Source organism: Pongo pygmaeus, chromosome 1 (genome assembly GCF_028885625.2).
Source record: "Pongo pygmaeus isolate AG05252 chromosome 1, NHGRI_mPonPyg2-v2.0_pri, whole genome shotgun sequence".
NCBI classification, from domain to species: domain Eukaryota; kingdom Metazoa; phylum Chordata; class Mammalia; order Primates; family Hominidae; genus Pongo; species Pongo pygmaeus.
This window is the reverse complement of record NC_072373.2, coordinates 167,612,374-167,639,409: the sequence shown is the minus strand read 5'-3', so window position 1 is coordinate 167,639,409 and position 27,036 is coordinate 167,612,374. Positions and strand designations below refer to the sequence as shown.

At 40.1% G+C, this 27,036-nt stretch overlaps 1 protein-coding gene across 11 annotated transcripts in view; it reads right to left on the bottom strand.

Moving 5' to 3' along the window:
* DOCK7 (dedicator of cytokinesis 7) overlaps positions 1-19,848 on the bottom strand; it is a 240,872-nt gene extending 221,024 nt beyond the window's left edge. For all 11 annotated transcript variants that reach the window (XM_054484551.2, XM_054484560.2, XM_063654806.1 and 8 more), the window contains exon 1: positions 16,344-19,848. In XM_054484551.2, the coding sequence (XP_054340526.1) occupies positions 16,344-16,381 (38 nt within the window). In that variant the 5' untranslated portion in view covers positions 16,382-19,848. The remainder of the gene's footprint in view (positions 1-16,343) is intronic.
* Positions 19,849-27,036: the final 7,188 nt, after the last annotated feature.

The window sequence follows — 27,036 nt, the reverse complement described above, 5'->3', positions numbered from 1 at the left end:
AGAGAGGAAAAAAGAGAGATACGGAATAAGAATGAACTTAAGAGACTACCTAGTACTTTCAAAATACCTTTTAGAGTAAACCAATTCATAAGTGATGTTGGTTTCTAATTGATTAAAAGGGAAGAAAAAAGTATGCCTTCGTATCTATTATTGTCAAATAGAAAAATATTTGCAGGGGAAAAATAGTCTCAGTCTAGTTGAGATCATTATTATCATCTTTGTAATCTGGTAAAGTAAAAAAACTACTACCAAAACACAATACTCTCCTATTCTGTATGAAACTTTTTTAAAAACAATTTTTTTAACAGGATATATAATTTGTTTGCTTATCTCAAAATAGTCTCTAATGTGTCTTTAGCATATCTGCAAAGGGCTGGTTAAAGAATTACTTTCAAGCTCTACTATTACACAAAGTTACTATAAGAAGCAGAGAAAATAAGATTTTCCAAAATGAAGACAAAAAAAAAACAAAACCTGATACAAGAAATCTTTTAAATAAATAAATAAATGGCATTACAAAATGCAAACTTAGGAAGAAAAAATTTCAAACTTCACAAAGAGGTGAAAATAGAAGGTCCATCTCTGCCATCTCCAATCCCCAATCCCCAGTCTTATTCCCCAGATGTAACTAGTTAATATTTTCTTGGTATCCTTCAAGAAATAGATGTGTATCTATCATTATATATATAAGAAATCCTTATTTTTTAATGTCCACACATGACATCATAAAATAATCATTTCTTAATACCTTACATTATACAATATATATTAGAAATCTTTCCACATTGGCACATAAAACTAATAAAACTAGCAACATCTGTCAGGCATTTATGATGTGTCACATACTGTGCAAAGTCTTACTTTTGTTATACCTCAATCTTTAGAAAACCCTATGAAGTAGGTACTCTATTCAAATATTGAAATTTCAAGAGTTTCACATAACTGATAAGGAATAGAGCTAAGATTTGAACATAAAGACCTCATTCTTAACTACTAATCTCCTTTTTATCTGCTATAAAGTCCCTGATATGGATAAACAAACATATTTAACCAGTCTCCACTGGTGGACATTTAAACTATTTCTAGTTTTTCCAAAGATTATCACTAGAATGTAAGTTCTATGAAGCAGAGATTTTTATCTCAATCAAGAATTATGGGTGATTTTTGAGGGCTTTCTGTATTTCCAAATTCTCTGCAGCAACATTATTTTATAATTAAAAAATAGATATTTTTAGATACATTTCTAAAATAAAGTAACTTGCCCAAGTTTATGAAAGGTAGAGGCAGGGTTTGAATTCAGATCCATAAAGCTCCTAAAGCTTTCCATGGAAGCAGGTTTCCAAAGATAAAATAATTCTTGCTATAGTTCATATTAATGATTTGTCTATTTTCCAAAACCCAGCCTTTCACAGGTCAGTTAAAGATATCCAGTGAAAATGTCTGGTGTATATACTAACATAGCACTAGGAACACTAGAATAACTACCACCATTGTTATGATCTGTTTCCTATCCTTCATGTATGGCTAAATAAAACGCCAATCTAAGCCACTGTCTTTGTGTCATTTGTAAGTTAGCCCATGTTAAAATGTTTAGGAACACAGAATACTGGACCCCAGTAACCACTAAAGGCTCAAGAAAACTAAAACATATACGGTTGATATGTGAAACAAAAAAAAAAAGAACAGTCCTTCTACATAATACACTTAACATTTAAAATATACCTCCTTTTCTGGTGGGGAAAAGGATTAAAAAAAGATGTCAGGTGTCTCATATATCCCATTTGACACTATTTTGGGGATAACATCACTCAAAATTATTTTTACATTAGAAAGCACTGTATTAAGGAGACTTGGATGGCTCTATCACTGTGCTCAACAGCATTTCAATATAAATCTCAATTTCATCAACTAAAAGCTGGTGATAATACTGCTCCCTATTTCATGGAACATATTACTACTACATACAGAAAAGATTTCAAAAATTTAGGATTTGTAAATATTAACACTGACCTGAAATTGGCAATTAAAAACAGAGAGTAAAGAAAAGTATCTACTGCAAAAAGTCAATCCTCCTAAAAGGATGTAAATTTATCTTAAATTCCACCCTACTTCATAAAAATAAACCCAGAGCTGCCTTACCCATAAACATACAAAATTATATCCTGGTGTAAAATATACATAATTAGTTGCTAAATTGTGTTTATTCTAACTCTTAAATATTTCTCAAATCCTTGTCCCCACCTTTCCTTTTTTACATCTGCCTACAAATAACATACTTAACGGTGAAAGTCTGAACGCTTTTCTCTTTAGAGCAAGAGAAAGCCAAGTATGTCTGCTCTCACCACTTCTATTCAACCTTGTACTGGAAGAGGGAGGGAGGGAAGGAGGGAGAGAGGAAGGAAAAGGGAAGGAAGCAAGGAAGGGAGGGAGGGAGGGAGGGAGGGATGGATTAAAGGCATTTAGATTGGAAAGGAAGAAATAAAACTGTCTTTACTCACAGAAAAAAATTATCCTGTATACAGAAAATTCTCAGGAACCCACAAAAAACTACTAGAAATACTAAACAAGTTCAGCAAGGTCGAAGGATACAAGTTTAATATCCAAAAAACAACTGTATCTCTATATACTAGCAATGAACAAACCAAAAATATTTTTTAATTCCATTCAAAAGATCAAAAATAATAAAATATTTAGAAATAAATTTAACAAAAGAGGTACAAGACCTTTACACTGAAAACTTCGAAATGCTGAAGAGAGAAATTAAGTAAGATCTAAATAAATAGATCCCCTCCACCATTTTCATGGATTGGAAGACTCAATATTGTTCAGATGGTAATTCTCCCAAACTGATCAACAGATTCAGTGCAATCTCTATCAAAATCCCAACAAGACTTTGCAGAAACTGGCATACTTTATATTGATATTGATCCTAAAATGTATACGAAAATGCAAAAAATCCAGAATAGACAAAGCAATTTTGAAAAAAGTAAAAAATTGGAGGACTCACACTTACGAATTTCAAATTTTACTTTAAAGCAATGGTAACCAGAACAGCACTGCACTGGTATAAGGAAAGACATACAGAGCAATTAAACAGAACTGAGTATCAAGAAATGAACTCTTACATTTATGATCAACTGATTTTTTTTGACAATGGTGCCAAGGCAATTCAATTGGACAAAAGTATTCTTTTCAACAGTGTTGCAACAATTGAACACCCACACACTAAATATACATTTAGACCTTTATCTCAAAGCATGCACAAAAAATAATGCAAAATGGAACATAAACCTTAATATAATAACTAAAACTATCAAATTTTTAGCAGAAAATAGAAAAAAAATTCATGACAATGGATTAGGCAAAAAGTCTTAGCTACAACACCAAAATCCTGATGCATAAAAGAAAAAAACTGATGAACTGGACTTCATTAAAATTGAAAACCTTTGTGCTTCAAACATCACCTAAAAAATGAAAGGACAAGCCAAACAAGGAGACAATATTTGTAAATTATATATCTAAAGAAGGACTTTTACTTAGAACACATAAAGAACTCCTACAACTCAAAAGCAAGATAAATAATCCCACTGAAAGATGAGTAAGAGGCCAGGCATGGTGGTGCATGCGTGTAATCCTAGCACTTTGGGAGGCTGAAGGGGGAGGATCACTTGAGCCTAGGAGTTCAAGACCAGCCTGGGCAATATAGAGTCTGTCTCTACAAAAAATTAGCCAGACGTGGTGGCGTGGGCCTGTAGTCCCAGCTACTTGGGAGGTTGAGCTGGGAGGATAGCTCGAGCCCAGGAGATCAAAGCAGCAGTGAGCTATAACGCACCGCTGAACTACAGCCTGGGTAAGAGCAAGACCCTGTCTCAATCAATCAATCAATACAAATGAGTAAGAGATCTGAATAGGTATTTCACCAAGGCAGATACGTGAGTGGCTAATAAGCACATAAAAAAGGTCACTAGTTGGCCAGGCGCGATGGCTCACTCCAGTAATCCCAGCACTTTGGGAGGCCGAGGCGGGCGGATCACAAGGTCAAGAGATCAAGACCATCCTGGCTAACATGGTGAAACCCCGTCTCTACTAAAAATACAAAAAGAAATTAGCCAGGCATGGTGGCGGGCACCTGCAGTCCCAGCTACTCGGGAGGCTGAGGCAGGAGAATGGTGTGAACCCAGGAAGCGGAGCTTGCAATGAGCCGAGATCGCGCCACTGTACTCCAGCCTGGGCGACAGTGCGAGACTCCATCTCAAAGAAAAAAAAAAAAAAAAAGGCACTAGTCATTAGGAAAACACAAATTTAAATCACAATGAAATACCACTTCACACTCACCAGAATGTCTATAATCAAAGAGGACAATAACAAGTGTTAGCAAGCATGTGGAGAAATTAGAACCCTCATACATCGCTAATAGGAATGTAAAATGGCAGTCATTGTGGAACAGTTTCGCAGATCCTCAAAAAGCTAAACACAAAATTACACTATGACCTAGCAATTCCACTCCTACACAGGTATATACCCACAAGAATTTAAAACAAGCCTTCAAACAGAAGTTTGTATTCCTATTGGCACTATTCACAAAAGCCAAAAGGTAGAAACAACCTAAATGTCCATCAACTGATGAATGGATAAACAAAATGTGCTACATACAATGGAATATTAGTCAGCCATAAAAGAAGTGAAGTACTGATATATGCACAGATGAACCATAAAAATATTATGCTAAATGAAAGCCACCAGACATAAAAGGCCACATATTGCATGATTCTCTTTATGTGAAATCTTCAGAAAAGGCAAATTGAGAGATTGATACAAAAAGATTGGTTATGCCTAGGGCTTGGGGTCAAAATAGGGAATGACTGCAAACTGGCACGAGGAATTTTTTGGGTGATGGAAACGTTCTAAAACTAGATTGTGGATGATGGTTTCACAACTGTAAATTTACTAAAAATCATTTAATTGTACACTTAAAATGAATGAATTTTATGATACATAAAGTATACCTCAATAAAGCTGGGTTGTTTTTTTTTCCCAAGGATCTGGGTATGGTTGGAACTGCTCTGCGAAGATAAGTGGAAGAAACTGTTTATTTGTAAGAGAAAGAATGATGATGGTAGAAAAAGGAGAGCTGAATGCAGTCACTAAGAAAATTGTGCACCCTGAGACTCCATACCACGATCCTGTATCATTAGCAATTATGAAAATTATTAAATGGTTGATATGAATGAAGGAGTTAGTTCTGTTTTCTGGTGTCACAGGGCAAACCAGGAACAGCCCATGATGATGCAAGCATACAGATGCAGAAGGAAAAAATGAGAATGACAGAAGTCAAAAAGAAAAACCAGGAAGACATCCTTGGGAGGGCTATGAGTTGGTACTAAGATCTAGGCTAAACTTTAAAAAGTTAAGGGACAGGGAAGCCACAGCTAGCTAGCATCAGGTTACACTGGTTTTCTTTGAATTTCTTTGCATTTCACCAGTTCCATTTAAACTGCAGATAGGATAGCTGTCTATACTGCCACATATTTAAGTAATTATAGTGATGTGGAACCACTTAAAATGACTAATTTTAAAGAACATCAGTTGTTTCGCTATGAACAGTACTCTTATCCTCATTCTTTAGGTTAGAAACCCTTCTTTGGTAAGGAACTAATTCTGTAAGATTTGGGTGGGGCTAACACATCTTTCCCCCAAGCCATAGAGAAAGGCATGTGATCCACAGCGGTCAGACTCTCCTATACCCCTAAACATAGTAATTGGTTCAAGGAAGGACATGTGACCCAGCCCACACCAATAATTGAGTCCTTGAATCTTTTCTGCCAGAACTAAACTGGGAGGATTTGAGCCTGGAGCTGTCAAATCTCATAGTGGCCATTTTGTGGAAAACCTATCCAAGATAGGAAGATAAGAGGCTGCTGACATCATCTGTATCTCTGGACCCAATACACTCGGTTACACGAGTCAACACTTTGTGTGTGTGCAAAATAATCTGATCTGTTACTTGCAACCCCTGCAAAAAAAAAAAAAAAAAAAAATTCCCATGTAAAAAGCCACTGAAAAAGCAGTGATATATCCAGAGTGTCTGCCAAGGGGGTCCAAATGATGCAACCCCAAAGTAAAAGGGAGTTAACTCTGAAGAAATTGAATTGACTGGAATGAAGAAGAAAAGCCCCAAATAAAGCATCAATTCTTAATTCTTGTAACAGTCTCTGTTTTCTAGGGAACCCAAACTAAAAGGATATCTACAAAAAGCTGTCAGCTATCATTAGACCAGTGAAACACAGAATGCTTTCCCTTTGAGATCATAAATAAAACAAGGAAGGTCAGGCACAGAGCCTCATGCCTGTAATCCCAGCATTTTGGGAGGCCAAGGTGGGAGGATCGCTTGAGGCCAGGAGTTTGAGACCAGCCTGGGCAACATAGCAAGACACCATCTCTAAAATAAATCTAAAAATTAGCCAGACATGGTCGTGCACACCTGTAGTTCTAGCTACTCAGGAGGCTGAGGGGAGAGGACAGCTTGAGCCCAGGAGTTCAAGGTTATAGTGAGCTATGATCATGCCACTGTGCTCCATCCTGGACAACAGAGCAAGAGTCCATCTCAGAAAAGTAAATAAAAACTAAAAAACAGAAAAATAAAAATGTAAGAATGCTCAATATTAATACAATGTTGAATAGCAATGGTATCAGTCTACACAGTAATACAAAATAATAGTCTACAGAGCAAGATAAAAAACAGTAAGTCAGTTATAAGGATTGAAAAGGAAAAACAAAAAAATAATGATTTCCAGATCATATGGTTATCTACAGAGAAAATATAAAGGAATTCACAAGTACATTCTTAGAATAAACAAGAGTTTAGCAAGGTATACCTGGATACAAAATTGTTATATACCCAGGAATAAATCTAACAAAAGATATGCAAGAAGCTGACAGAGAAAATTATAAAATTTCATTGTACAACATAAAGAAGACCTAAATAAATGGACAGATACACTATGGATCATGGATTGGAAACTCAATATTATAAGGATGTCATTTCTCCCCCAAATTAACATATAGATTCAATGCAATCCCAATCAAATTCTGTGAGTTTTGAGTTCAGGGAGTTTTGTTTTGTTTTTGGTAGATCCTAAAATTTACATGGAAATTCAAAGGGCTAAGAGCAGCCATGATTTTTTTTTAAAAGGTGGAAGGAGTTACTTTACCAAATGCCAAGACTGATTATAACTAAGATTATTTATAATTTGTAAAAAAAATACTATATAACCAGACCAATGGAACAAAACAGAGAAGCCAGAAAAAGACCCACAAATAAGGATATATAATCTACAACAGATAATTTCAATGTACATTTTAAAAATTACTAAAAGAATTGGCTTGTTACACAAGATAAATGCTTGAGATGATAGATACCCCATTTACCCTGATGTGATTCTTACATATTGTATGCCTGTATCAAAATATGTACCCCATAAATACATATGCATACTATGTACCCACAAATATTAAAATTAATTTTTTTAATCTACAATAGAGGTGGCAGGGCAGATTAATGGGGAAAGGATAATCCATTTAGAAAAAAATTAAAATTTCACACCATACACATATCAAGGTGGAATATAAACCTAAATAAAAAAGGGGTAACTACAAATTCATGATAATATGGATGAATATCTTAATGTCTCAAAGTAATAAAATATTTCTTACAACCCATAAAGTAATAACCATTAAAAAACACTGGTAAGTTAAACTGCATTAAAACTGAGAACTTACAGCTTTCATAAGATTCCATTAACACTATGAAAAACAAGCCACAGGGTGGGAAAAGGTATTTGCTACACATATAATCAATAAACAACTAGTAGACTGTATGTAAAGTACTCACACAAAATCAATTTTAAAAAAAACCAAACGGAAAAAACAATGGAGGAGGAGGACAACAGCAAAATATTTAAATAAGCAATTTACAAAAGAAGAAATTCAAATGATCAATAAACATACAAAACAGAGCTCAACCTCATTAGTAATAAAATAAAAATTAAAACTTACAATGAGATAGCATTGTGCATCCACCATATTGTGGCAAAAATGAAAAAGTTGGCCATACCAAGTAATGGCATTGATGTAAAGCAACATTGTTGTGAGACTGTAAATTTCTACAACCACTTTAGAAAACAGTTTGACACTACCTAATAAACATTGCTGTAGCAATAAAGATTGCCATCTATGAGTGAACTCCCATTCACAATTGCTTCAAAGAGAATAAAATACCTAGGAATCCAACTTACCAGGGATGTGAAGGACCTCTTCAAGGAGAACTACAAACCACTGCTCAACAAAATAAAAGAGGACACAAACAAATGGAAGAATATTCCATGCCCATAGATAGGAAGAATCAATATCGTGAAAATGGCCATAGTGCCCAAGGTCATTTATAGATTCAATGCCATCCCCATCAAGCTACCAATGACTTTCTTCACAGAATTGGAAAAAACTACTTTAAAGTTCATATGGAACCAAAAAAGAGCCCGCATCGCCAAGTCAATCCTAAGCCAAAAGAACAAAGCTGGAGGCATCACGCCACCTGAATTCAAACTATACTACAAGGCTATAGTAACCAAAACAGCATGGTACTGGTACCAAAACAGAGATATAGACCAATGGAACAGAACAGAGCCCTCAGAAATAATACCACACATTTACAACCATCTGATCTTTGACAAACCTGACAAAAATAAGAAATGGGGAAAGAATTCCCTATTTAATAAATGGTGTTGGGAAACCTGGCTAGCCATATGTAGAAAACTGAAACTGGATCCCTTCCTTACACCTTATACAAAAATTAATTCAAGATGGATTAAAGACTTAAATGTTAAACCTAAAACCATAAAAACCCTAGAAGAAAGCCTAGGCAATACCATTCAGGACATAGGCATGGGCAAACACTTCATGACTAAAACACCAAAAGCAATGGCAACAAAAGCCAAAATTGACAAATAGGATCTAATGAAACTAAAGAGCTTCTGCACAGCAAAAGAAACTACCATCAGAGTGAACAGGCAACCTACAGAATGGGAGAAAATTTTCGCAACCTACTCATCTGACAAAAGGCTAATATCCAGAATCTACAATGAACTCAAACAAATTTACAAGAAAAAAACAACCCCATCAAAAAGTGGGCAAAGGATATGAACAGACACTTCTCAAAAGAAGACATTTATGCAGCCAACAGACACATAAAAAAATGCTCATCATCACTGGCCATCAGAGAAATGCAAATCAAAACCACAATGAGACACCATCTCACACCAGTTAGAATGGCGATCATTAAAAAGTCAGGAAACAACAGGTGCTGGAGAGGATGTGGAGAAATAGGAACACTTTTACACTGTTGGTGGGACTGTAAACTAGTTCAACCATTGTGGAAGACAGTGTGGCGAATCCTCAAGGATCTAGAACTAGAAATACCATTTGACCCAGCCATCCCATTACTGGGTATATACCCAAAGGATTATAAATCATGCTGCTATAAAGACACATGCACACGTATGTTTACTGTGGTGCTATTCACAATAGCAAAGACTTGAAATCAACCCAAATGTCCATCAATGATAGACTGGATTAAGAAAATGTGGCACATATACACCATGGAATACTATGCAGCCATAAAAAGGATGAGTTCATGTCCTTTGTAGGGACATGGATGAAGCTGGAAACCATCATTCTCAGCAAACTATCGCAAGGACAGAAAACCAAACACCGCATGCTCTCACTCACAGGTGGGAATTGAACAATGAAAACATTTGGACACAGAAAGGGGAACATCACACACCAGGGCCTGTTGTGGGGTGGGGGGAGGGGGGAAGGATAGCATTAGGAGATATACCTACTGTAAATGACGAGTTAATGGGTGCAGCACACCAACATGGCGCATGTATACATATGTAACAAACCTGCATGTTATGCACATGTACCCTAGAGCTTAAAGTATAATAAAAAATAAAAAAATAAAAATACAAATACAAAAAAAAAAAAGATTGCCATCTATGACCCAGAAATTGCAAGGGTGGCTATACCCTAGAGAAACTCATGCATATGTATACCTGAAAATTTGTATAAGAGTGTTCACAGAAACGTTTGTAATAGTAAAAAACTGGAAACAATCCAAATGTTCACCTACTATAGAATGGATTGATTGTGGTATATTTATGCAATGAAATACTACAAAGCAATGAAAATGAATGAACTTCAACTACTCAGAATATCATGAATTAATCTCACAAATTATAATTTTGTGCAAAGAAGCAAGACAGAAAAGCATACACACAATACAATTTCACCGGAATGACTTCAAAAAGAGAAGAAAACATTTTGCTTAGTAATGCATTCACAGATGGTAACATTAAAGAAAGGAAGGAAATGGTTATCCCAAAAGTCAGAATGGTGGACTGGAGTAGTCTTAAGAAAGGGCAAGATTTAGGAAAGAAAAGGAAGAATGTATCTAAAAGAAAAAAAACCAGCAGAACAGTTACAGAGATGGAAATGAGCATAGCATTTGCGGAGGTACAGTGAAAACACCAGACTGACTGGAGGACAATATGTAAACTAGAGAATAAGTCAACAAAAGGAGGACCAGGTCACAGTTAACTTTAAAATCCAAGCAAGGGTTTGGCTTTAACACTGTAAGAAACCACTTATATTCTTGAACTGCACAATCCCATGATGAAAGCTGTGTTTTAGGGAGACTTAATTTGCAACACACTTGAATTAGAGGAGGGAGGGACTAGATTAGCTAGTAGCTTTCTATGGTCACCTAGAAGTGAAATAATGAAGGATGCTCCAACGCAGCTTGGTGGCATTCATTTAAACACTTTATGTGTCAGATATCCATAGGATCTGTGTGAAGCACTGGAGATAAAAAGTCAAAACCAGACCTGCCATCAAAGAGCTCTGAAAAGCAGTATAAAAATAGGGAAGGGGGTGGAGGGACATAAGAAATGTAACTTTTTTAAAAAATAGCTCATGAAATCAGTGATGAAAAAAAGAAAAAAGTCAAAGCTTCCTAGCCCTCAAGAGCCCTATAATTCAAGTACACATAAGGTAAGCACAACTATATAGCCCAAGGATTGATGAGGAAGAGAATAGGCAGGAAGTAGCCATGACTATACCACATACATGGGAGAAATGTGACAAGGAAAGGAATGTTTGGTTGGCAGTTGAAAATGCCAGAACACTCAATAGATCTTTGTTTTAGGATGAGAAAGACATAGTAAGTCTTATGGTTTAAGGGAAAGGTCCACAAAAAGGAGTAGATGGAAGATGTTAGAACAGGGAAAGTTGTGGGATCAAGACTCTGAGAGAGGTGGCAAGAGAGAATTTCAAAGTACAATAAAATAGGTAAGCTTTAGGAACAAGAAACCTTTCAGGCTCAAGGGAAAGATGGTTAAGTCACATATTGAGACAGTAGTATGCTAAGATTAAAATGAAGGACTAATGGTAGTCCCAAACTTTTCAGTAAAATAAAGTAGAGAAACAAAATTGTTAAATAAGAGAAATGACCTAAGGTAAACCTCATCTCAAATGGCAAGATATTAAGACATAAAGATCAACTCTGGAATGTTCTAGTCACTCTTTAACACTATTTTGCAGCTTAGGAGCAAGAAGCAGGTTAGATATTCAGCATTAAGAATTAGTGAGATGAGTACAACAAAAGATCAGGGAAGTTTATGTGTCCAGCGAGATAAAACAGGCAGCACTGAAGTAGTTGGTAATACATGGAACTATGAATTGAACAAAGTAGATTCTGTAGATTGAAAGACTGGGCCCATCTGTCCAGAGTTACTAACACATACAAGACTAAAAACATCTGAGGTGTTAAATAAGTCTATGTCCAGGAAATCCCACTCATGTAAGATTTTCCCTCAGAAATAAAGACCTGATGGAAACCTTACATTAAATTACGCTGCTTATGCAGCAAAATGATACCCGGTTAACAAAGGAAGGACTAAGAAAGCTGGCATAACTTTAGGGATAGTAGCAGTGACACTGTTAGGAAACCTGGAACTACCACAGAAAATATTCGGCAGAAAGAAAATATAGTCAAATAAAAAGAGTAGGCCAGGCAGCTCATGCCTGTAATCCCAGCACTTTGGGAGGCCAAGGTGGGCAGATCCCTTTAGCTCCAGAGTTCAAGACCAGCCTGGGCAACATGGCGAAAACCCATCTCTACAAAAAGTGCAAAAATTAGCCAGGCACAGTGCCCACAGTCCCAGCTACTTGGGAGGCTGAGGTGGGAGAATCGCTTGAACCCAGGGGCAGAGACGGCAGTGAGCCAAGACTGCACCACTGCACTCCAGCCTGGGCAACAGAGCGAGACCCTATCTCGAGAAAAAAAAAAAAGCATAAGATCTGAAATCAGGCTGAGCGAGGTGGCTTACGCCTGTAATCCTAGCACTTTGGAAGGCTAAGGCGGGTGAATCACCTGAGGTCAGGAGTTCGAGACCAGCCTGGCCAACATGGTGAAACCCTGTCACTACTAAAAATACAAAAATTAGCTGAGCGTGGTGGCGGGGACAGGAGAATCACTTGAACCCGGGGCAGGGGGGTGGAGGCTGCAGTGAGCCGATAGTGCCACTTCACTCCAGCCTGGGCAAAAGAGCAAAACTCCATGTCAAAAAAAAAAAAAAAAAAAAACTGAAATCAGAGAAGTAGGATTTGAGTCCCAATTTAGGCAAATACAATTGCTCTTTTTAGGCCTCAACTCCCCATCTAGAAAATGATAATGACAGTAAGTAATATAGAAATAATAATAGCAGTGGCTAACATTTTTGAATGCTTATGTTCCTGACACAGTACTAATGCATTATTAGAACTGTATTAGCTCTCTTACACATGTATTAACTCATTTAATCCTCACATTAACTTTATTGAGGCTGTTATCCCCATTTTTCTGTGGTAGATGCAGAATTTCAACCTGTGCAATCTGATCCCAGATCCTATATTCTTTAGTATGTTTTCTGCCTCTCTGGGTTATGAAAATGAGAAATCAGTAAAAAGTGCTTTAAGTGTACACAAATGTTCATCATTACTGCTGAGTATCAAGCAACAGGACAAAATAATCCCAACAAAATCCTAGACAATTTGTCTACAGTCAACATTCCATAAATCCATGGGCCTTATCCTCAAAAAGAAAAGGGGACACACACGTAAAAAGACAACTACTTGATATGGACAAGATATACATGCTGCTTTTCTATGGTGAGCTGAAGTAAACAGCATAATTACTGATAAAAGAATAAAGAGCCTTCAGAAACCACCAAATCACAGCCTCAAAAAATAACTGCACTAAATGCAAAGGGCTAAAAAAAAACTGAGACAGAAAAAGATCATTATAATTCTTTTTAAAGTAAAGGTTTCTGAACAATCACAAAGCTTTGAAAAGAAATAAGGTTTCAAACAGCAACAGGCTTTTCACAGAGCAACAAATTTCATCTACGCACACTATGAAAAGGATTATCATTTCCAACAAAAGTCCTAAACCACATTATAAATACTGTAGTAAAAAATAGTTGATACTTACTAGGCACTTACACAGAGCACTGTTCTAAGCACTTTAGAGGTATCAATTCATTTAATCCCCACAACAACCCTACGAGGTTAAGTCTTAATATGATCCTCATTTTCTAGATAGGGAAAATGAGGCAGAAGTGTGGTCAAGTAACTTGGCCATGTTTACTCAACGAGTGGCTGTTCTGGGGTGTCAAACCCAGGAACTTCATCTCCAGAATTTGTGCTATACTTCCTCTAATAGAAAACTAAAAAGCAGAACACGAATTGACTCAGAAGTATTAAGTATTATTCAATCATATTTGATAACAAGGAAGAACCTTTCATTCACAATAAGCAGTTAATAATTCATTACTCAAAGCAGTTCTGTCTTTGGTGTTCCTTCCAAGTTAAGTCTTCACATTTTCACTGCACAATCTCATCAACCCCCACCCACCCCCCCAGCTCCAAATACAATCTACTTGCTGATAACTCAAATCTAGATCTCCAGCTCAATCTCTCTTCTGCACCTTCAACTTGCACCAAAAACCAAATAGATATTCCTCTCTGAATGATTCATGAGCCCCTCAAAATTAACATGTCCAAAACGGAATCATCATCCCCATTCCACTTGCAACTCCCAATCTCAAACTACTTTTTCCTCCTGTACTCCCTTACCCCAAAGACTGTCACCATCATCCACGTGGTTGCCCAACTTAGGATGTCATCCCAGACTCCTCAGTCCGCCTCACCTCGCATGTCCAATCACCAAGCACCACCATATCCACCTCCTGTCTGTCCAGTAAGTGCACATCTCTTCATTCACATTACCTTAATTTTATAACTGCTTAGAAAGCTGTTCTTATTTGCATTTTGTGTTGTTTTGCACAACTGATTCTCTTTTTCTCTTGTGGTTTGTCCTGTCCCATCTGGTGGCGAACTCCACTAATAGACATACAATTTCATATCCAACTCTCTAATGTGCACTTACTTTAACAGCATGATGTTTTCAGAGATAAACTTCTGGTTCTAATAAGAGAAATTAATACTAGGAATACATGTCAAGTAATAACATTTTTTAATGACATCACCATCAGAAGTAAGACCTAATTATTTTACAAAAAAAAAAAAAAAATTCCTGTTATCATAACTCCCTGGGAGAAACTAATTACTACAAGTGTTTGATGACAGGTAGTATAGGCCCTGTACTATCCTACGCACATTACACAAATTATGCCACTTAATGTTCACAACAACACTATGAGCTGAGTCCTATTATTATTCTCATTTGCCAGACGAGGAAACGGAAATTTGGCCCAACAACTTGGCCAAAGTCCCAAGCTAGAAAATACCAGTCAGGATTTGAACCCATGTCGGAGTCTGAAAGTAGAGCCCATGCTCTTAAACACTTGCTATTTTGCCCCGTCAGGAAAAAAAAAAGTGCTAGAACGCTGGAAAGAAAGAAAAAAAAAGCCTCTGCCTCGAAAGCAGCTAGGACTACAGGTGCAACACCACACCTGGCTAATTTTTTTGCAGAGATGGGGCGGGGGGGAGCTCGCTATGTTGCCCAGGATGGTCTTGAACTCCTGGCCTCAAGCGATCCTCCTGCGTCGGCCTCCCAAACTGCTGGGATTACAGGCCTGAGCCACTGCATCCGGCCCAAAATTTTTTAAGAAATGTCAGCAAACTAAAAAGACTCAGAGCCACAGAAATACAACTGCCCCAAAACAAAAAAAGGTAATTTAATTTGAATGCTTCTTTTCTTGGGACATCATAATTCACACAAATATGATTTTATTAAAACAAAAAGGTCTACTGTCTCATACGTAAGTATACTCCACAAAGAAATTCTACAAATTAATTAGAGTCCCCTGTCATTTAATTTTTATTTGGCGGGTGGGAGAAAGGTGGCAACCAACCACCACAAGTAGGTGAAAGGCTTTGAAACCTCCACCTCGATCACCTGCTTTACTTCAAGACTGCTAACATATAAGAGAATGTCAGTGTATAAAGAACACTGCCTATCATCCATCTTCTCGGGTGCTCTGAGAAACACAGGCGCACAGTTAAATTCACAGGCGAACTCAGAACGAGCTTCAGCCTGCAATCCGTCAGGGATTCGGCAGCTGCACCCCGAAGGCGCAGCCCGCAGCTCCCAACTTTTCATTCTGTCCACACGTTTTCAACCCTGGATGCACAAGCCCACTTTGAACCTGGCCCGAGGGTGCAAAGAGGGTTCCCGTCAGATTTCTCAGGAAGAGACAGACGCGTGAAGGCGGCCTCCCACCCGCCCCGAGCCGCCGCGCGTTTCTCCTTTTGTTGGGGTGGAGGATGGCGGACCCCGCACCCTCTAGGGGCCAACAGGGGGTGGGCGGAGAGAGGGGAGGGGGCGAAACGCCGCGGCGGCCCCCGACGAGCCCGGGGGTGGGAACACAAAGAATTTGGGAAGCGGCCGACGAGCTCCCCCACCCGCCCTTCCATAAACCGCAGCGAAAGTCCAGGCCCGGGCCGCCGAGGAGCAGGAGGCGGCGGGCGCGCTGGAGTCCGCGGCCTTCTCCGCTCCCTGCCGAGGCTCAGCGGCGGGCGCGGGCTGAAGGCCGGGGTTCGAGGGAGGCGCGAGGCCTCCGCTACCCCCTCAGCCACCCCGAACCCCTTCCGCCCCGCCGCGGGCCAGGCCGCCGGATCCCGGTGCCGGCCCCGCCACACCCACCCGCCTCCTAGGCCCGGCCTGGGAGGACTCCGCGGCTCTTTCTCGGGCGGCGGCGGCGGCGCGCCCCACGCCCGAGATTTACCTGCTGATCTTCTGGGCGAAGGCGCGGCGCTCGGCCATGGCTGCTGAGGCGGCGGCGGCGGCGGCGGGCTGGGTGCGGACCGGCGGGCGCGTGCCTCCTCGCTCGTGCTCCCTCCCTCGCGGCCTCCGCCAGTCCCGGCTCCGGACCTGGGAGGCTGGGGCTGGCGGCCGGAGCCGGGAACGAGCCCTGCCGTAATGTTCCTTAGAGGCGCGCAGCGAGAAACCGCTCCTCCCCCAGCGCGTCAATCCCGGCGGGAACCCCGGCTGCGAAGGCGGCTGCGGCCGGCGGGAGCCGAGGGGAAGAATGGAGCGCTGAGGAAGCGAGGCGCCAGCCTTAGCCGCTTCGCTGCCGCGGAGCCTGCACGACCGAGAGGTCGCGGAGAGAAGTCAGAGACAGGCCAGCGACCTGACGAGGCAAGAAAATAAGATAACCGAACGCGTAGGGGGAGCTTGGCTTTCCCGAAATGGAAGGGAAGGAAATGGAAGGTGGGCTTTGCCGAGGGGGCTGTGCTTTACCAAAGCCCTGGATGACTGGGTTCATGTTTCTGCAGCACCGGTCTCCGAGCTTTTTAAAGCACTTGGGTTTCTGCTTCGGCCTCATGAATGCAGTCTAACTGGAGAAACAGTGGTTTTTCTTATAGAGAAAGGGCCAGAAAATACCTTGCTCCTGCAGAGATAACAATAGTAATAGTTGACTTCTGGTGCTTAGCCAGCCACTGGATTAAAGTTTTTCAAGCACGAGCGCTTTGAAGTAGATCGTTACTATCCCTATTTTAGAGAGAAGGAAATTGGCTCGGAAAAGCTAAGTGACTGGCCCCAGGTCGCACAGATGGTAAACTCTTCTACTGAGACTCAAACCCAGAGCCTTTTCTTTTCTTTGAGGACAGTTGTTTCCGTATTATTTCCCCCTTTTGGATCTCTCTCTCTCTCTCATACATATATATATATATAAAATCCAGGTGAGCTCTAACGTCCACCCCCATTTTGATGTTATGTTAAATAAGCTCTGTGTTGACCACTGAAACTGACCTTGTCCATAATAGCCTATAAAACAGAGACTAGCAGAGATCTGTTTTCATCTGTTCTGTTGTAATCCCATAATGTCTAGAATATTTGGCTCGTAATGCATATCTGTTGATTACTGAAATTATGGTGACACTAAGAAAAATATCTTGGTTTCTTGTAGTACCTTTCCTCTTAAGTATTGCAAGAACTTAAAATGTGTATTTATTTATTGTTATTATTATATTCTCAGTATGTCCTGGTGGAATATGTTGGATACCTGTTTTCCTCTCTTTTACCATTGGAAAATCTGTAGCTTGGAGCCATTAGGTCACTTGCCAGAGACACACACTGAGTCAGAGGTGAAAGCCTCAATTAGTCAGATCCATAACTTCCTGTCTAGTGCTGTAACTTCTGTGGAAGACTGTGTATTTATATTAACAATGCTCATTCCAGTGACACACTGCTTTTATTTATTGATTTATTTATTTGAGACAGAATCCCCCTGTGTTGCTCAAGCATGGAATGCATAAGGCACTGCAGCCTAAAACTCCTAGGCTCAAGCAATCCTCTTGCCTCAGCCTCTGGAGGAGTAGCTAGTACCACAGGCTCTTGCCAAGGCGCCCTCCAGTAACACACTGTTTTCAGATGCTTGTTTACTAAAGGAAAAGATAGTCTATTCAAAGAGGACAGATATTTGGCTTTTACCTAAGTATAGAGCCCACCTAGGTGTTCTAAAAAACACGAAGGTGAACTAGACACAGACGTGCTCTCAGAATGTTTGAGTCCGTTGGGAAAGATGAACCAGGTACTCACAGACTGTAAGTCAAGGCTATCACTGTACCTGGCTTTTAAGACCCTCTGTGATAGGAACCCAGACTTATTTTGCCGCTTTCTTACTCTGTAACCTTAGGCAAGTTACTTAACTTCATTATATCTACTTAATTATATCTACTTGAAAGGGTGTTGGGAAGATTTATTGAATTGATTAATATAAAGTTCTAAGAACAGGGCCTGGCTCATGGTAAGTACTATATGTGTCAGCTGTTGTTATTATTATCACTGTTACTGTCATTATTCATCCTATACTTAAGTTTGTCCTGGGTGTTTGATAGTCCCTGAATTGGTTGTCTGCTCTCATACTCCCAGCCAGATGTCGCATGCCTTTATCTCTGCTCTCCAAACATCTTTTCACTACTCTCTTAGAGAACTGGACACATTTTGCTTTGAATAGTTCTTTGTATACATGACTCACTAGTTGCCAAAGTGTCTGAAAGGACTTTGCATGTACTGTGCAGCTTACTGGAAACATTTAGAGCAGGAAGAGGACAAGCAGGATCACGCTGTAAGCAGGGTAATTCAGAGTCTGGGGAACCCTCTAAGCAGGAAGGGTGACCCCCTACCTCTGGGGAAGAGCTGGCAGTCACAGACCAAGTCATGTTGGCTGGTATCCCTGGCCCACAGGGTTTCAATGTCAGGAAAAGATATGGAACGCAGCAATGGGAGTGAAAGTGGAATTGCTTCAGCTGACTAGCATCCATGCTCCCTATACCACCCCCTACACAAACACACACACACACAGAGGTGTCAATCCACTATACTTCTGGGGAGCTCACTCCACCACCCTCAGTTTCAAGGGTCTTTTGACCTAGGCCTCACCAAGCAAAGCAGCACACTCCTCTGGCTTCTGTGACTGATTTAGGGATAGGCTCATGAATCAAACCAAGACAGTCGGGCCCAACCAGAATTAGAAATTGCATTTGGTATACCAGGGCACTCCATCTAAAGAAGGCCTACCTGAGAATGAAGCCAAACACAGCAGAGAGGAGAGCAAAAATATTGAAAAAGACAAGTTTCTTAGAATATAACGTGACTTGAGCCTTGGACTTTTGCAGTTACATGAGCTAAAAATGTGCTGGAATTTTTTGGGGGGTGTGGCTGGTTTTTCATTAGGTTTGCTTTCATTAGGAATTCAAAGTCTTACCTGATACAGGACTTCATTTAGTCAACTAACATTCATTAAGTACTATACTAGACCCTAGAAATATAGTGGTAAATAGCACAGTATTTCTGTCCTCAAAGAGTTTAGGGTCTGGTAGAAGAGAAAAGTAAGTAAATAGTAAGTTACGTGCTGAGACAGGAAAAATTAAGGAAGCTATTGGAGTGCATATAAATTCTTGATAGCACCAGTTCTCAAATATGAGGTGTTAAAAACTGGATGGAATTTAACCCTGTCCTTAGCCCTGTTATATAACCTAGGAGAGAGGCTGGCTGCAACTCTGGGAGCATGAGTAGCCCAATTCAGAATTCAGGGCCCAAGCTCCCCACTGATGGAAAGATACAAAGAAACTACTTGCCAGAAGCCAGGACCAATTTGGCAAAGTCTACTCAAAACAGTGAGTTTTAGGTAAGAAAGCCTCAGAACAGTTTTCATTAGACATACCAGTGTACTAAGTCCCTCAAGCAGAAAACTTAGGGATATGACAGAAAAAAAAAAAGAAAAGAGAAAAGAAGGTGGGAAAATTATGAGTTTTGCATTCTAACCTATATTGAACTTGGGTCTACCCGCTTTAATATAGCACCAAGGATTGTGGAGGGGCCTGGTCAAGGGTCTAAGGCTACAGTACAAAGAAATAGTTTTTGGGTCATGACAGATAAATTTCTGGCTTTGCAGGCAGAATGTGTTCTCTTTTGGGATTTGGGGAAGCATAGGGAATGGTTCCTTTTCTCAGGCATGGGCTTTTTTTTTTTTTTTTGAGACGGAGTCTCACTCTGTAGCTCCGGCTGGAGTGCAGTGGTGCGATCTTGGCTCACTGCAAGCTCCGCCTCCCGGGTGCACACCAGTCTCCTGCCTCAGCCTCCCGAGTAGCTGGGACTACAGGCGCCCACCACGATGCCCGGCTAATTTTTTTTTGTATTTTTAGTAGCGATGGGATTTCACTGTGTTTGCCAAGATGATCTCGATCTCCTGACCTCGTGATCCACCTGCCTCGGCCTCCCAAAGTGCTGGGATTACAGGCGTGAGCCACCACGCCCGGCCAGGCATGGGTTTTTATGAAACACCACTGGTTTCATACAATAAGATCATGGAGCTTCCTTCTTAGGAAGCCTCTAGCAAGGCCAAATGAATGTGGCCCGGAGAAAGGGAGAATTGAGGCATGATATGTGGGTTTACCTCAATCCCCAACTAAAGCCTAGGAGTTGGACACTAAATCTAAGCTACAGATGCTTTTGCCTGACTTTGTCCTCTGTGCTTCACTTCCTCTCAATATCTAGCAAGTGTAATTTTTGCAGGGAGAAATTAAGGGGTCCTAAACCTGGCCATACTTAACAACTAATAGCACCCACATTTACTTTGTTGTAATACTCACCACACTATTCAAGTATTGTCTGTTAATCTTTGCACCCCATCGAACTTGATCTCTTGTTCACCATTGTATTTCCAGTATCTAATACACTGCCTGGTCCATTATAATAACTTAGTAAATGTTTTTGAGTGAATAAATGCCATGAACTAAAGTATTTTTAGATCCTACCTGTATTCATCCGTTTTCATACTGCTATAAAGAACTGCCCAAGACTAAGTAATTTGTAAAGGAAAGGGGTTTAATTGACTCACAGTTCAGTATGGCTGGGGAGGCCTCAGGAAACTTACAACCATGGTGGAAGGCCAAGGGGGAGCAAGGCAGCTTCTTCACAAAGCAGCAGGAAGGAGAAGTGCCAAGCAAAGGGGGAAGAGTCCTTATAAAACCATCAGATCTCCTGAGAACTCACTCACTATCACAAGAACAGTATGGGGGAAACTGTCCCCATGATTCAATTACCTCCACCTGGTCTCTCCTTTGACACGTGGGGATTATGGGGATTACAATTCAAGATGAGATTTGGGTGGGGACACAAAGCCTAACCATATCACTGCCTTAATTTATATTTCCCCAAAAATAGAGCTTGAGGCTTGGATGCAGGTAGTTTATTAGGAAGTGATGCTAAGAAGCTGGAATGAGGAAGTGGAGAGAGTAGAACAGAGGAGGGAAAGCCAGTAAATAGTGTTGTTGAGGTGTTACCACTGTGAGCAACTGAGGCTCAATCCCGCCTGCAACCTGCGTAAAGTGTAGAATGCACCTCAGAATTGTCTCTTTGAGGCTCAGTATTTACCTGATGCCTTCTAGATCCCTTGGTTGAAGGCTTACTCTTGGAATATTAACTGCCTGCACACTTAATGCTACAAAAAGCTAAGAGACATGGTGTGTGTTTCTGGTGGCCAGCTATCAGTGCCCCTGAGAATTGTTCACCACAGCTGCACCTAAAATCAGAAAGGAGCCATGGGGTGAAGTACAGGGTACCAACAGTGTCTATTACAGATCCCCTGAAAGTAATGCAGAGACTACAATAGCGATCTTGCCAGAATAGAACGTATTTGCACCTCATGGTTCTGCTGCTTTACAGAATTGGGAAAGACCAAAAGGCCAGACCACCTGAGTCAAAATGGCCCACAATGCAAGCTCAGTGCCTACTTTAAAAATAGGTCCATAATGTTTTTCCTCAATGGACTATTATATCAGTAGAAAAAAACAGTTTTTTCCATACTCTCACAACATGCTTCTGACACCAGATATGTGGGATTTTTTCCCCATACATCAAGCAAGCAATCGATTCTGCAGCAGACACCAGTTGAGTCTCCTCCAGTTCAGTTCTGGAGTTCTGGAATCTACCTGAAGTTCAGTTCTGACACTGTCTACCTGGAGTTAGCGTCAGATCCCACAGGTTGAGGGCTCGGTCCAACAAGACTGCCCCCCACATCCAGTGCCAATTGCAAGCCACAGGTTGTTCTACCAGTGCTTTGACTGACTGTAAATTGGGGTTCCCACAACCCCTTTCCTTGGGTTTGATTAATATACTAGAGCAGAACACAGGGAAATATTAATATTTACCAGTTTATTATGAAAGATATTACAAAGGATAAGTAGAAAAGATGCATAGGGCAAGGCATGTGGAAAGGAGTGCAGAGCTTCCATGCCTTCTCTAGGTGCACCACCCTCCAGAAACCTCTACATGTTCAGCTCTCTGGGTTTTGGTGGAGGCCTCATTACAGAGGCATGATCGACTAAATCACTGGCCACTGATGATCAACTTAATCTTCAGCCCCTCTCCCCTTCCTGGAGGTTAGGTGATAGGGCTAAAAAGTCCTGTATTAATCCGTTTTCATGCTGCTGATAAAGACATACTCAAGACTGGGCAATTTACAGAATTAAGAGGTTTAATGGACTTACAGTTCTACCTGGCTGGGGAGGCCTTACAATCATGGCAGAAGGCAAGGAGGAGCAAGTCACGTCTTACATGGATGGCAGCAGGCAAAGAGAGAGCCTGTGCAAAGAAACTCCCATTTTTAAAACCATCAGATCTTGTGAGACCTATTCACAATCACAACAACAGCACGGGAAAGACCCGCCCCCATGATTCAGTCATCTCCCACCAGGTTCCTCCCACAACACATGGGAATTATAGGAGCTACAAGATGAGAATTGGGCAGGGACACAGAGCCAAACCATATCAGTCCCAAACCTCTAACCGTCTTTTACCAGCCCCCATCCTGAAGCTACACAGAAGCTGCCAGCCACCAGTCATTTCATTAGCATACAAAAAAATTATTCCTTTGGAAATCACAAGGATTTTATGAGTTTTATGCCAGGAAGTGGAATGAAGACCAAGTATAGATTTTACAATATCACAGCTATATTTCAAGGTCGTCATATTTGATGAAATAAAATTCTTTTAAAATAATTTCAGCTAAGAAATGCAGACTCAGATGAAATAATGAAGCTAAACCTGTATAGTCCAATACCGTAGCCACAAGCCACATGTGACCACTTAAATTCATTAAATAAAACTAAAAATTGAGTTTTCAGTTTTATTAGGCATATTTTAAGTATTCAGTAGGCCACAGGTGGCTAAGGGCTGCCATACTGGACCGTATACAGAGAGAACATTTCCATTATCATATGAAGATCTGTTGGACAGCACTGATCCAAAGATCATTGCTGGTAAACCATTAGATAAGAGCCTAGTGGGGAACTTTAAATGGTTAGATCAGGCTGATAAGACCAGAACCCACTGATGAATCTTAACATCAAACACACACACCCAGAGTTAACCAGTCAAACACACCAGAGGCACTATGTGCCTCATCACATGATGTAAAGAAGGGAGTGTAAGATGATACATCTATGGAAGATGTATAGGATGTATACAGCATCACCTATGAAACATTCCTGGCAGATATTTAAAGCTAATGCTGGTTCTGTTTATAGAAAATACAGGAGATGAAATAACTTGTCAAACAATACACTTGGGTTAAAATTAGCAAAATTCAAAATACAGGAAATTTTACAGGACATAATGACCTAGTTCCTTTAACAAATAAATTTCAAGGAATAAAAAATATTAGAAGTAGAGTAAGCATATAAGCAACAAGAGGTAAATTGGACATAATCAAAATGTAAAGTTTTTGTGCTTCAAGGACACCATCAAATTGAAAAGACCACCCACAGAATGGGAGAAAAATTTTTACAAATTATTTATCTAATAAGAAACTTACATCTAGAATATATATATAAAGAACTCTTATATGTCAATAATAAAAAGACAACCCAATTTTAAACTTGGCAAACAATTGGAATAGACATTTCTCCGAAGAAGATATGCATACGCAGATGGCCAACACACATATAAAAAGATGATCAACATCAGTATCGATCAGGGAAATGCAAATTAAAACCACAGTGAGATGCCACTTCACAGCCACTAGACTGACTAGAATCATAAGGACAGATATTAATAAGAGTTGATGAGGATGTGGAGAAATTGGAGTTCTTATATACAACTGATGGGAATGTAATATGGTGCAGTCACTTTGGAAAACATTCTATCAACTCCTTAAAAGGTTAAACATAAGTTACTACATGACCTAGGAATTCCACTCCTAGAGATATACCCAAGAGAAATGCAGATAGATAGATAGATAGATAGATAGATAGATAGATAGATACAGAAACTTGTACACCAATATTCATAAAAGCATAATTCATAATAGCCAAAAAGTAGAAACAACCCTAATGTCCATCAGCTGATGAAAGGATAAATAAAATGTGTATCCATTCAATGGGATTGATGTGATTTGGCTATGTCCTCACCCAAAATCTCATCTTGAACTCTTAATCCCCACATGTCCAGGTGGAGGTAATCAGATCATGATGTTTCTCCCATGCTGTTCTTGTGATAGTCTCACAAGAGCTGATGGTTTTATAACCATCTGGCATTTCCCTTGCTTGCACTCTTTCTCTCCTGCTGCCCTGCAAAGAGTGCCTTCCGCCACGATTGTAAGTTTCCTGAGGCTTCCCCAGCTATGTGGAACTGTGAGTAAATTAAACTTCTTTTCTTTATAAATTACCCAGTCTCAGGTATTTCTTCATAGTAGCATGAGAATGAACTAATACAGGGATATTATTCCAGAAATAAAAAGAAATAAAATACTGGTACATGCTGCAATATGGATGGACCTTGAAAACATTATGCTGATTGACATAATCCAGTATTTATTTTGGGATAAAATGATATAAGGTATGACATCTGCTTTAAAAATAACCCAACATGGGTTTCTGTTGTTGAGTGTTGAAGCTGGGTAAGAGAATATGGAGTTTCATTACATCATTTTTTATAAGTTGAGAAAAGGCCCTCAAATGAGTATTATGTCAGAAGAGAGAAGACAACTTACTGATTAGAGAAGAAAGGGTTGAAAGCTTAGCTCAGAGAATGAATCAATCATGAAGCCAGTCTAAAAGGTCTAAGCAGCCAGAGGTTAGAGTAATCACACAAGTAGAGGAACTGTCTGGCCAAAGGCCGTCTTGGAACCAATGTCTATAGTGCCCTATTGTGCACCATTCTCATTTTGTTTCACTGAGCTGAGAACTGAGACCTGCTGGACATTACTGATTATGGATCTGGGCAGAGATAAGCCCAGTGTTCTTTAGGAACAGTAGGGCAGATCTGGGACAAGCAGGTCTCACACAGAGAAAGGACAGAAACATCAAAGTTCAAAAGAGTTGCAGTCATGGAAAGGTTCTGTCAGGTGGGAGACTGTACATGTTTGTAGGTTATGGGGGAGGACTAGAGGAGGGAGAAAAAGTGAAAATATTGAGAGATACTTTTGATAATCTTGAAAGAAAAGGTTGGAAAACCACACAGCATTTTAGAGGTGGAAATAAGGGAAGTTGAGGGAGCTTAATTCAGCATTTCATTTTCTCACTAAATATAATGATGTAAGGCTAGTATATTAGTTTTTTGCCACTGCCTGACCAAAAGTGACGATCCCCTTTGTCGTATAATGTAACCTATCAAGCAATCAGCTATCTCATATCCATAAGTCCTGCCTACATGAAACGGGAGAGCCTATACAGGACATGTATGCCAGGGACAGGAATCTTGGTAGAACTGCCTACTACAGCCAGGTAAGGATGAGAATCTTGGATGTATGATCCCACATTACTGGAAATGGTTCAGTCTATGAACTAAGAGATAAGGCCTTGGATAGGGAACTAGGGACCATATTGAAAACTTACCAAGAAATATGGACAACCAAATGAGGAAGATGCTGAAAGTCATAATCCCTCTTGAAACAGAGGGAGCAGGGGACTGAAGATGAGAAAAAGTGGGGTTTTAGTTCTGGCTCTGCCACAATCTTGCTATAAAGTTTTGAGCAAATCACAAACTTTCTGGGCCTCTCTTTCTTCAGCTATAAAATAAAGGTGATGAAATTAGATGATTGCTAAGGTCAATAACATTTCTCTGTTACCATTATTGTATGGTACTTGTACAAGTATAGAAAAATAATTGTAGGATATTCTTTTTCCAAATACTTTAAAGATTTGCATTATTTGTTTGTTTGGGGACTACTTAGGCATAGCCTTGCTTAAAGGTAGGGAAAAGGTAGATGATTATCACTTAAGAATGCTGCCAAGCCGGGCACGGTGGCTCACACCTGTAATCCCAGCACTTTGGGAGGCTGAGGCAGGCGGATCACCTGAGGTCAGGAGTTCGAGACCAGCCTGACCAGCATGGAGAAACCCTGTCTCTACTAAAAATACAAAATTAGCTGGGTGTGGTGGCACATGCCTGTAATCCCAGCTACTTGGGAAGCTGAGGCAGCAGAATCGCTGGAACCCAGGAGGCAGAGGTTGCGGTGAGCCAAGATGGCGCCATTGCACTCCAGCCTGGGCAACAAGAGTGAAACTCTGTCTCCAAAAAAAAAAAAAAAAAGAATGCTGCCAAACCAATAATCATGTGGTTCTGAAATAGAATGTCATTTTGTACCTTAGCTCTGGTATTTGCTGTTTTGTTTCTTTACTTTTTATTATTTAAAAAAATTATTTGTTTGTTTATTTATTTTGAGACAGAGTCCTGCTCTGTCACCCAGGCTGGAGTGCAGTGGCATGTTCATGGCTCACTGCAACCTCACTCTCCTGAGCTCAAGCGGTCCTCCTGCCCCAGCATCCAAGTAGCTGGGACTACAGGCATGCACAACCATGCCCAGCCTTGTCTCTACTTTTAATTTTTAGTAGCGATAAGGTCTCACTATGTTGCCTAGGCTGGTCTGGAACTCCTGGGCTCAAGCTATCCTTCCGCCTTGGCCTCCCAAA